The 12,578-nt window shown below is 41.1% G+C and overlaps 1 protein-coding gene across 1 annotated transcript in view; it reads right to left on the bottom strand.

Annotated features, from left to right (window-relative positions):
• Positions 1–6,624: 6,624 nt before the first annotated feature.
• The window catches only part of LOC122552372 (tetraspanin-16-like), a 16,580-nt gene continuing 10,626 nt past the window's right edge, over positions 6,625–12,578 (bottom strand). Inside the window, exons 5-7 of the mRNA XM_043695122.1 lie at positions 11,107–11,259; positions 10,924–11,007; positions 6,625–6,639 (exon numbers count right to left, since the gene is read on the bottom strand). Of these exons, the coding sequence (XP_043551057.1) occupies positions 6,625–6,639; positions 10,924–11,007; positions 11,107–11,259 (252 nt within the window). The remainder of the gene's footprint in view (positions 6,640–10,923; positions 11,008–11,106; positions 11,260–12,578) is intronic.

The following is a 12,578-nucleotide window of genomic DNA, read 5'->3' as shown; positions in this document are numbered from 1 at the left end:
AAACGACGGTTGGAGGAGGAACGCCTCATCTTCCGGCTAGGAACTCTCCAACCACAAGGGATGAACTCGGGTTTCACCAGTTTCCTCATTTCCCCTCCCCCCACCTTGTCTCAGTCAAATCCATCGAATTCAGCACCGCCTTCCTAACCTGCAATCTTCTTCCCGACCTCTCCGCCCCCACCCCAGTCTGACCTATCACCCTCACCTTGACCTCTTTCCACCTATCACATTTCCGACGCCCCTCCCCCAAGTCCCTCCTCCCTATCTTTTATCTTAGCCTGCTGGACCAACTTTCCTCATTCCTGAAGAAGGGCTAATGCCCGAAACATTGATTCTCCTGTTCCCTAGATGCTGCCTGACCTGCTGCGCTTTTCCAGCAACACATTTCCATCACATGAATAAACCTGTTTTGTAGCATAACCAGGCAGATATCTCATTTTTAGGTATTCATGATAATGCTCTGGCCCTGCTCTCCTGCACTCTTAACTGAAAAAGGTTACTGTTGTGGAAATCTGTCGGGCTATGACGTTATAGATTGTGTTTGAATACAATTTATTGGCATTACATCCACTCCCTCCACCACCCATGTTCAGTAGCAACAATGTATCCTATCTACAAGATTCACTGCAAAAATGCACCAAAGATCTTCGGACTGCATCTTCCAAACCCACGACCACATCCATCTCGAAAGACAAGGGCAGCAGGTATGTGGGAACTCCACCACCTTTCAAGTTCCCCTCCACTCACCATCCAGACTTAAAAATATATTGCCGTTCCTTTAGTGTCGCTGGGTGAAAATCCTGGAATTCCCTCCCGAATGGGTCAAACTGTGGGTCAACCAACAGCAGGTGGACTGCAGCAGATCAAGAAGGCAGCTCACCACCACCTTCTCAAGGGCAACTAGGGACAGGCAATAAATGCTGGCCCAGGCAGGGACACCCACATCTGACAGATGAGTAAAAGAAAATCTACTGCTGCTGCTGACAGCCCATGGTGCCACATGGACAGAAGCCACTGGGACAGGATAGTTTGGTGATGATGAACTCGAGTGTATTTTTTTTCCCCTCTTGTTGGTTCCATCACCACCTGCCACAGACCCAGTCTAACAGTTACGAGCTTTCAGACTCTCCCAGTTCTGTAGTTGTGCTACCAGTGAGCCACTCAATGATGATCATTTAAGTGCTTCAGAGGGATACATTCTGTTCCTTTGCCACCCTCAATGCATCTTCTAATTGGCATTCAACATGGTGGTGCATTGATTCATCAGTTAAGGGGTGGGTGCAGTAGGTTGTGATCACCAAGCGGTTTTCTTGTCCATGTTCACCCTGATGCCAAGAGACTACAAGGGCCCCAAATCAATACTGAAGACTCCCACGGCAACTCCCTCCTAATTGTGTACCACTGCATTACCACCTCTGGTAGGTCTGTCCTCTAAATGGCTCAAAGATGGTGAGGGTGGTGTCTGTGGGACACTGTGAGATATGATGGCAAGTATGTCTATTATCCGGCTGTTGTTTGCCTCATCCATGAGACAGTTTAGGCACAAGACATTAGTAAGGAAGAGTTTTTGGGGTTTATGGGGCTTTACATGCTGATGTCATTTCCAGGTGGATGCTTGATGGTCCCTCTGGTTTCATTCCTTTATTTGAGCAACTGAGCAACTCCCGTGATCCTTTCAAAGGGCAGCCACATTACTACAGGTCTGGAGTCACATGTAGGTTAGACCAAGTAAGGATGGCACTACACAAGCATCCACTCTCTCCATCACCCATGCTCAGTAGCATCAATGTATACTGTCTACATGATGTACTAAGAACATTAATTCAGACGTATTTTCAATTATTTCATGGTTATTACTACAGTACCTTTTAATTATTGTTTTATAATTCCATTATCTGCCATGGTAGAACTGAACTCATGTCTCTACAGCACTAACCTGGACCTCTGGATAACTCCTGCACTGCTTTGGTGCCAACTGCCCATAAATAGAACAGCGATCTGTTTGCCCACGTTACAAATACACCTTCCATGGCTGTTTTGTTCTGTGTAGGACTTGAACCTGGAGTGTTTGACTCAAAGGCTGGGGCACTACCCAATGTGTAACAAGACTTATTAGAAGTTATAGCTGACTCAACATCGCTTTTGATTGAAGTTCATTGTATACCCATCTTGTTTTTAAATTGGGAAAAGACTTTTTTATTTGAAAATGAGTATTTTCTGTGTAATTGTGGTGCTTGGGAATGTATTGGTTAAAACTTGGCTGAAACTTGGAAGTAAGTTCCCAGTTCCATCTGGTTAACTTGTGCAGCGTGGAGTCAAACAAAATAAGAAGATCCCAGTTTAAATCCTTGTTCTGGTAATGTCTGAAGGTGTCTATGATTGACCTCAGCATCCAGTCACTAGGCAGGGAATGTTGAGCAGCATTCTACCTCCTAATTACAAACCTGGAAAGGTGAGTGCGCAATTACACTGGGCCAACTCGAATGGTTCATCCACCTCTTGTTAACGCAGCCCTTTGGTGCACACCGTGTTCACTCAGAGAAGGAGCACACTCTGCAAAACGAGCACCCTCTTTTACTGTTAGTTTTACTTAACCCAGTGTTACAGAAGTCAAAGAAAATGGTGGTATTGTTTTTGTGGTGAAGTGGTAGTGTCTCTATCTCTGAGCTGGGAGACCAAGATTCGAGTCCCACCTGCTGCAGAGGTGTGTAAATTTGGTTAGCAAATATAAAGAACAGGTTCTGGTGGTGCAGAAGGTTGCTCTGAACCAGGAGGCTGGGTTCAAAGTCCCACTTACCCCAGAGATATGTGATAGCATCTCTGAGACAGTTCAGTTAGAAAAGATCTGAAAATATAGCTCAGTTGGGGAGGAATTTCTCCCAATGTCGGCATGGCTTTGTGCATAGGAAATTGTATCTCACAATCTTGATTGAATTTTTTGAAGAGATGACCAAGGAGACAGATGAAGGCAGAATGGTAGAAATTGTCTCTATGGATTTTAGCAAGGCCTTCGACAATGTTCCACACAATAGACTGGTTAGTAAGGTTGATCACATAGGATACAGGGAGAGTAGCCAACTGGATACAAATTTTACTTGAAGGAGATAGGGGGTGATGGTAGAGGGTTGCTTTTCAGACTGGAGACATGTGACCAATAATGTGCTACATAGATTGGTGCTGGGTCCACTGTTGTTCATCATTTATGTAAACAATTTGGATGAGAATATAGGAAGCTTGCAGATGACACCAAAATTGGTAGTATAATGGAGAGTGAAGAAGGTTATCCAACAGTACAATAGGATCTTGATGAATTGGACCTTTGGGCTGACAAATAGCAGATGGAGTTTAATTTAGATAAATGCAAAGTGTTGGATTTTAGTAAGCCAAACCAGGGCAGGACTTACACAGTTAATGATAGGGCCCTGCAGAGTGTTGTCAAACAGAGAGATGTAGGGGTGCAGGTACATAGTTCCTTGAAAGTGACATCATATGTAGGCAGGATGGTGAAGATGATGTTTCGCATGTTTGCCTTCATTGGTCAGAGCACTGAGTACAGGAGTTGGGGCATCCTGTTATGGCTGTACAAGATATTGGTAAAGACACATTTGGAGTACTATGTACCATTCTGGTTGCTACAGGAAGCATGTTATTAAACTGGAAAGGGTGAAAAAAAATTTACAAGGATGTTACGAAGGGTTTGAATTATAGAATAGGCTGGGACCTTTTTTTCCTGGAGTGTAGGAGGCTGAGGGGTGACCTTACAGAGGTTATAAAATCATGAGGGACATGGGTAAGGTGAATAGCCAACATCTTTTCTCCAGGGTAGCAGAGTCCAAAATTAGAGGGCACATTTTTAAGGTGAGGGGAGAAGAATTTAAAAGGGATCTAAGAGACAACTTTTTCTCACAGAGAGTGGTGCATATATGGAACAAGCTGCCAGAGGAAATGGTAGAGGCAGGTACAATTACGACATTTAAAAGATATTTGGACGGGTACATGGATAGGAAAGGTTTCGAGGGAAATACGCCAAATGGGACAAATTCAGTTTAGTTAACCTGGTTGGCATGGATCGGTCTCTATGCTGTATGACTTTATGTTCTAGCAGAACAATGGAAGGGCCATTGAAATACCAGGAATAAAAGGGGTAAATGTTTTATTTTTCCCCAGGGTGTCCTTGACTGTATCTTCAAAATTGCAGTGAACAAAAGGCAGGACTCCTCCTGAACTTTACCTTGGGTAAAGCATCAGTATCTAAAGATAATAGTTCACTGGACATCAATGTAAGAGGCTTTGCAGTCCTTAAATCTGCCAGCAGGGTGCAGCAAGAATCCATTCGCACTGGTATTGATTGTGAGTGTGAAGCCTTTTTATGGGTCACAATGCAGTTTATCACAAGGATTCTCCCTCCAATGTCTGAACTTCATTTAATCCACTTCCAGTAATTGTGAAAGGGTTATTACTTCTGCTGAAAGAACTGCAGATGCTGTAAATTAGAAACAAAAACTGAAATTGCTGGAAAAACTCAGCAGATCTGGCAGCATCTGGTGGACAGAAATCAGAGTTAACATTTCAGGTTGTGTGACCCTTCTGAAACTAGTTTGAAAGTTACCCCCAGATCTCTACTTGGCTGTATTTAAATGATCTGAATTAAAATCCTTTGATCTTTACAGGGCAGCAATCATCTGGAATTATGTGTTCAGCCAAAGAGGAACAAATTGTGATTTCAGTACTACTTCTCTCAGCAGAAAGTTCAACATCCTGAGAGTTTTTGGACCTGACTATAGTTTTGATGTTGGAACAGGAAGCATTCATAGTGAGTAACCTACGCCCAGTAAAAAGTTAGGGCCTATTGATGGTGTCACTAAATGGATGTCATCTCTCTCTCCTAACCCTTGAATCATACAAGGAAACCTACTAGATGTTTGTCCAGAGAGAATGGTTTGTATGGGCTAATTATAGGTCAGTTCCAACTCCATTGCTTCAGAGCATATCTTGACACTGAGCTGTGAAGATTATATAGAGTACTCGATATCAGTTTGTGTAGACATTCATGACTCAGGACAGAAAGGTTACATGAAGTTTGTCTTGACATCAACAATGTCAGTGGAAATAGGAACTGATTCAGGCAACGAGTCAAAGGGTTATCTGTTTGTAGTGCTTGGTTTTGAAACAGCTGAGGATTGAATTGTTTAGGAGGTACAGATTTGGACAAAACAAAAATCTCTCTTCCAACAGTTAGAATGTAAATATTAAGAAAATGAGAAAGATATTCTCTAAACTTTAAAACTGTATTCTCACTGTTTTTAAAGTAACCTCAGAACCCTAGAGTATTTTATAAACCTATTTCAGCACCACACTGGATTTGCATTTCATGTGCTGTCAAATTGCTATAATACCATCCCACATTGCTTCACTTCTGAGTCAGAATGGTCCCTAACTGACTCTGGGTTTGCACTACGAATACTCATGAGGGATCCTTTATTTTCATTCACAGAATGAAGCCAGCATTTACTGTTATTCTGATGATTAAGATTCCACTGGCAATTTGTTCTGTAATAGGGAGGAAGAAAGCTGATGCAGAAGAATAAATCTTTTCCTGGTTTTGCACTTAATCATCTTACAGTGACTGCAGGTTCCATAATCACAACTGCAGACTGTAATGGAGAATTATCCCCATTTTCTGTGAATTTCTATCCATTTCAACATATAATGAAATACCGCAGTTGTTATGAGATAGAGGATCTGCCTCCTGTCTGTGCTGAGTTTGAAATCAAGGCCAGTGATAAATATCTAATGTAGTTAACTCTGAAGAATGTTCCACCTTTCAAGATGAATTTCCTTCTGAAAAGCAATTTTGTATCACACTCTAAGTAACTGAAGGAAAACTGCATGTATGTACTCTTGGTAAATTCTAATTTTTTCTCAAATCCCATGTGTGAATGAATATGTCACAACTTTCAATATTTAATTATTTTTCCAGGTTCAATGCCTTGAACTATAAACAAAATAAATGTAAAAATCAAAAGACTACTTCATTCACAATTCCAGAAATTGGACTTTGTGAAAATTAAAGAAAGTTTGCAACTGTGAGTTGACAACTTACTAATGTGCCAAAGTTAATAGAAATATAAATTATTCAAGTAAAATAATAATGGTTTGTTTTTTACGACTGAAATCAAACGTTCACATTTTATTAGAAAATACTTACTATATTAAATCAAAATGATAGTATTTTGTTAAAAGGATAGAATACATATTTACTTTTAAAATAAAGAAAATAGATGGTAGAAGACTATAATTTCATCATAGACTTATGATGACAAAAAGTTAGTCAAAAGTCACGTGGTTCGTGATATGATTAGAATCTCCTGATCATATTATAACATTACAACCCTTACCATCCCTAATCAAATAATATTAAATGGATGCCCCAGCCATAACAATGTTTGTCACTCAGTCAGAAATGTTCATATTTGAGGTTTTGACAGCAACAATCCAATACATCTTCTGCATAAACCATAAATACATTCTGAATTTGAATACATTAACTCACACAGGCAAGCTAAGAGAAGTGTGGTTGGAAAGAACTGAGAACAGTTGTTCCAACTGAGTTATTACAATTTTTTACATTGACGCTACCTGTGGACAGAAACAGCACCAAAGAATTATTTTTGTTTAGTTCATAGCCGCCAACTATTTAGCAGAGGGCACTTTGTATGAAAAGCAGGCTACAGTCTGGATCATCACACTGATATACTCCTAGAAATTATGATGATCCCGAGCCAATGCATGTGGCCAATGAGGAACATGTGGCAAGGCATGTAGATAAATAAATCTACTCAATAAAACAGTGTTGCTTCCAACAAAGCTACGACAGAATGAATTCTCCTAATCGCACAGTACTGATGCCACAAATTACTTCCTCAATGAGATCATGAATAACACATTAATGTCACAAAGGCAAGTATTTACATATATATAAAAAAAATGGGTGGTAGAGATTGAGTTACAGTGAAAATGGGTTGCATTAAACAATTAGTCTGCTGCTGGAGTGGATTATGACAGTGTTGAATTCCTATTAAACAGTTAGCCTGATGCTTGAATGGATTATGATGGCACCAGAATCCTTTCAGGATATTTTCATGCAACTGTTCCTATTCATCCATTTCCTTCAATCTTTTATTTACATACATACTTAATAGATCAAATAGTGCCCAATGGAAGCCCAAGATTTCTGAGTCCAAACTATGTGATCCGGAAAAGGTTGATGAATAATGTCAGTGAAATGGCCATAGCTAACAGCTTGACAAAGAAAATAAAAAAACTTTGTTAAGAATTTCAGTGCAAGTGGAAATGAACATCACAAAAAGCAAATCAATGTTAGAACAAAATACAAATGATGGGCCTGCAGTTTATTTCCACTATTTATTAGCACGTGAAGTGAGAGTGACAGGTTAACATTCTGGGTGCAGACTTTTACTCAGTGGCATATTATTTTTTAACTTCAGATTCTCAAGGCGATGTTTTTAACTTTTCATGTTTCACATACGAACAAGGAGCACAAGTAGGCCATTGAGCCCCTCATGTCTGCTCTGCCAGCCAATAAAATCATGGCTGATCTGATGGTAACCTCAAACCCACATTCCCCGCTCCTATAATAACCTTTCACTTATAAAGTCATAGAGAGGTACAGCATGGAAACAGACCCTTCCATCCAACTCGTCCATGCTGATGATATCCCAACCCAATCTAGTCCCACCTGCCAGCACCCGGTCCATATCCCTCCAAACCCTTCCTATTCATATACCCATCCAGATGCCCTTTAAATGTTGCAATTGTACCAGCCTCCACCACTTCCCCTGCCAGCACATTCCATACACGTACCACCCTCTGCGTGAAAAAGTTGCCCCTTAGGACCCTTTGATATCTTTCCCCTCTCACCCTAAACCTATGCCCTCTAGTTCTGGACTCCCCCATGCTAGAGAAAAGACTTTGTCTATTTACCCTATCCATGTCCCTCATGATTTTGTAAACCTCTATAAGGTCACCCCTCAGCCTCCGACGGTCTAAGAAAACAGCCCCCAGCCTGTTCAACCTCTTCCAACAGCCCTGGCAACATACTTGTAAATCTTTTCTGAACCCTTTCAAGTTTCACAACATCTTTCTGATAGGAAGGAGACCAGAACTGCATGCAATATTCCAACAGTGGCCCAACCAGTGTCCTGTACAGCCACAACATGACCTCCCAATTCCTGTACTCAACACTCTGACCAATAAAGGAAAGCATACCAAACGCCTTCTTCACTATCCTATCTACCTGCTTTGAAGGAACTATGAACCTGCACTCCAAGGTCTCTTTGTTCAGCAACACTCCCGAGGACCTTACCATTAAGTGTATAAGTCCGGCTTAGATTTGCTTTCCCAAAATGCAGCACCTTGCATTTATCTAAATTGAACTCCATCTGCCACTTCTCAGCCCGTTGGCCCATCTGATACTTCCATGCTTAAGAAGAATCTATCCACTTCTGCCTTAATAATATTCAAAGACTATGTTTCCACTATATTTTCAAACTCATCTGTCCATTGTCACCAATTAATAGCAACTTCTAAAGAACAACTGTTTCAAATTTAGGCCCTTCTCATGCCCGGTGTGCTTTTTCCTTTCTGATTTACCCCACAGTGTCATCTTGCTAAAGCATTGAGCGGGACATAATAAAATGTCATATGGCCTTTTCTCAGTTTCATTATCAGTCAGATATTCCATTACATCGAGTTAAAACACATAAAGGTGATAAATCCCCAAGAGCTGATCAGGTGTACCTCAGAACTCTGTGGGAAGCTAGAGAAGTGATTGCTGGGCCTCTTGCTGAGATATTTGCATCATCGATAATCACAGGTGAGGTGCCGGAGGTTGGCAAATGTGGTGCCACTGTTTAAGAATGGTGGTAAGGAAAAGCTAAGGAACTATAGACCAGTGAGTCTGAGATCAGTTGCAGGCAAGTTATTGGAGGGAATGCTGAGGGGACAGGATTTACATGTATTTGGAAAGGCAAGGACTGATAAGGGATAGTCAACATGGCTGTGTACGTGGGAAATTGTGTCTTACTAACTTGATTGAGTTTTTTAAATAAGTAACAATGAGGATTGATGAGGACAGAGCTGTGGACATGATCTATATGGACTTCAGTAAGGCATTTGACAAGGTTCCTCATAGTAGACTGGTTAGCAAGGTTAGATCACATGGAATACAGGGAGAACTAGCCATCTGGATACAGAACTGGCTCAAAGGTAGAAGACAGGGTGGTGGTGGTGGAGGGTTACTTTTCAGACTGAAGGCCTGTAACCAGCGGTATGCCATACGGATCAGTGCTGGGTCCACTGCTTTTCATTATTTATATAAATTATTTGAATGTGAATATAGAAGAAGAATATAGTTAGTAAATTTGCAGATAACACCAAAATTGGAGGTGTAGTGAACAGCGAAGGAGGATATCTTAGAGTACAATGGGATCTTGATCAGATGGGCCAATGGGATGAGGAATGACCAATGGAGTTTAATTTATATAAATGCAAGGTGCTGCATTTTGGAAAGGCAAATCAGGGCAGGACTTATACACTTAAGAGTAAGGTCCTGGGGAGTGTTGCTGAACAAAGAGACCTTGAAGTGCAGGTTCATAGTTCCTTGAAAGTGGAATCGCAGGTAGATAAGATAGGGAAGGCGGCGTTTGGTATGCTCGTCTTTATTGGTCAGTGCATTGAGTATAGGTGTTGAGATGTCATGTTGTGGCTGTACAGGACATTGGTTACGTCACTTTTAGAATACCACATGCAATTCTGGTCTCCCTGCTATAGGAACATTGTGAAACTGGAAAGGGTTCAGAAATGATTTCCAAGAATGTTGCCAGGGTTGAAGGGTTTGAGTTATAGGGAGAGGCTGAATAGGCTGGGGCTATTTTCCCTGGAGTGTTGGAGGCTGAGAGATGACCCTATAGAGGTTTATAAAATCATGAGGGACATGGATAGGGTAAATGGACAAGGTCTTTTCCCCAGGGTGAGGGAGTCCAAAACTAGAGGGCATAGGTTTAAGGTAACAGGGGAAAGATTTAAAAGGGCAATGGGCAATGTTTTCAAGAAGAGGGTGATGCATGTATGGAATGAACTGCTTGAGGAAGTGGTGGAGGTTGGTACAATTACAACATTTAAAAGGCATCTGGATGAGCATGTGAATAGGAAGGGCTTAGAGGAATATGGGCCAAATGCTGACAAATGGGACTGGATTTATTTAGGATATCTGATCAGTATGGATGAGCTCAGCCAAAAGATTTGTTTCCGTGCTGTACATCTCTGTGACTCTATGGCATCACTCATGTCTCAGTCAAGCATTTTCAAAAAATGGTATCTTAGACATGTGGAATAGCAGAGGTAGTGCACCCATGATGGGGGTTTCCAGTGCCTGCTCATCAGAGACACTTTGCCCCTGGGCAGTGTAAAGGTGTGCCATGCTTCCAGCAAAATCTCAGCTTTGCTGGAACATTGGAACAGCTGTTTATGAGGTGGTGGATTTATCAATTGCATTGTGCTCCCTCCCTTCAGACTTCATGCACTTGGCAATGTTGCCAAAGAACTTTCATCTTTCCAGTGATTGCCCTGCCAGAGTTCACATCACAACAGCTTCTGAGAGTCTGAGGGCCTGAGTCACTGCAAATCACTTGGATGGTACTCATCTCTCATTGTTGCTGAATGTTGGACTGCAGCTCTCAATTCTTCCCCACTTCTGCCACAGAAATCCAATCAGTGCTCCTGGGAATTAGGGTTAAACCGAACACATAGGGAGGAGAAGTTTCAACCTGCCAATGACTGATGATCACTGACAATTGGAGTAAAGGTCACTACAAATGTTTGATTGCAATTGTTTGACCTTACCTCTATTATAGCAATTCCAACAGCAACACCACTAATAACAGCACTGTTCTTTTTGATCATTGTGATTACAGCATTCAAACAGCCCTTAAACAAAAAGGACGAAATTGGTAACCGTTTTTCACCATAAAATGCGCAAAATAAAGCTGAATATCAATTCCAATCTTTATTATGAAAATCCCCTACCTTTGAATAGATAGTTGCATCTGATGTGTCAAAGCCATCACATTCAGGAGAAATAGGGTCGTGACAACAACTCTTAGGATATAGGCGTCCTTTTAGTTTGTGATAGGATGATTGTATAAAATCTGTGTAATTATTTAACCCACAGCATTGAAACTGAAATAGCAAAAAGAATGCTCCTTCAGAAAACATTCTAACATATTGTAAATACCATCTAAACCAATGCTAATGAAAAAGATAGTTGATAAATACAAAGAAATCTCTTTTGACTTGTTGTTTGTGTTGTGACTTTTTGCTCCATTCCTTTCTAAGCATTCCTTTGTAGTGCAGCTTCTTCAGTCAGGGGATTGCTGGGGGTTTGTTCACAGTTTCTTAAAATCTAAACGTGTACCATTAATAGTAACAGGAAATGCAGGTGGCATCTGTGTTTCAGGTTGTCAACTTTTCATCAGAACTACCTGTCAAGTATTTCCAAGATTTTCTGTTGATGTTTCAGCTTTCCAGCATCCATAGTATTTTGCCTTTGTACCAGGGAGTATTGTTATATGTGATTTTGAAATAATTGTCTCAATGTTCAGATCTTGCATAGAATCAGGTTAGTTTCAATGACTCCACTTTGTTCCAGTGTGGAGAGGATATTCATGCTTTTCACATTAGTGACAACAGTGTTGAGTTTGCTCTCCATTCTCTGTCACTGTATGTCAGCAGCTCTCTGAGTAGAATGCTGGTGATTAATGCAAAATAAAGTTGCTTCTACAATACGCCTCCATCAAAACCTTTGAATAACACTTTTAGTACAAAAATGTAATTTTCCATCATACAACAAGTATTCCATTGACACCTCGGGATGTTATTTTCCAAGCAAGTTGTTTATCTACAAAACCAAAATACTACATATGCTGAAGAAACCCAGAAGATCAGAAAGCATCTGTGGAGACAGAAGCAAAGTTAACATTTGAACTTGATGATCTTTCACTAACTTGCACATTTCTGTCGATTTTGACAAATTCCGGAGCAGCTGAAAGTGTTAAATGTTTCTTTAGCCTCTCTGAAGTACTTTTGTGCTATTGTAGCTAAAAGTCTAAAAAGAAAATAAATCCTTTTGAGGGAAATTTTTCAACTTTGTAACAAATTACCTTGTGGAGAAAGTGAGGTCTGCAGATGCTGGAGATCAGAGCTGGAAATGTGTTGCTGGAAAAGCGCAGCAGGTCAGGCAGCATCCAGGGAACAGGAGAATCGACGTTTCGGGCATAAGCCCTTCTTCAGGAATGAGGAAAGTTTGTCCAGCAGGCTAAGATAAAAGGGAGGGAGGAGGGACTTGGGGGAGGGGCGTCAGAAATGTGATAGGTGGAAAGAGGTCAAGGGGAGGGTGATAGGTCAGACTGGGGTGGGAGGGGGGAGAGGTCAGGAAGAAGATTGCAGGTTAGGAAGGCAGTGCTGAGTTCGATGGATTTGACTGAGACAAGGTAGGGGGA

Source organism: Chiloscyllium plagiosum, chromosome 8, assembly GCF_004010195.1.
Source record: "Chiloscyllium plagiosum isolate BGI_BamShark_2017 chromosome 8, ASM401019v2, whole genome shotgun sequence".
Classification (NCBI taxonomy): Eukaryota; Metazoa; Chordata; class Chondrichthyes; order Orectolobiformes; family Hemiscylliidae; genus Chiloscyllium; species Chiloscyllium plagiosum.
The sequence above is the reverse complement of the archived record's forward strand: the minus strand, read 5'-3'. Positions and strand labels throughout refer to the sequence as shown.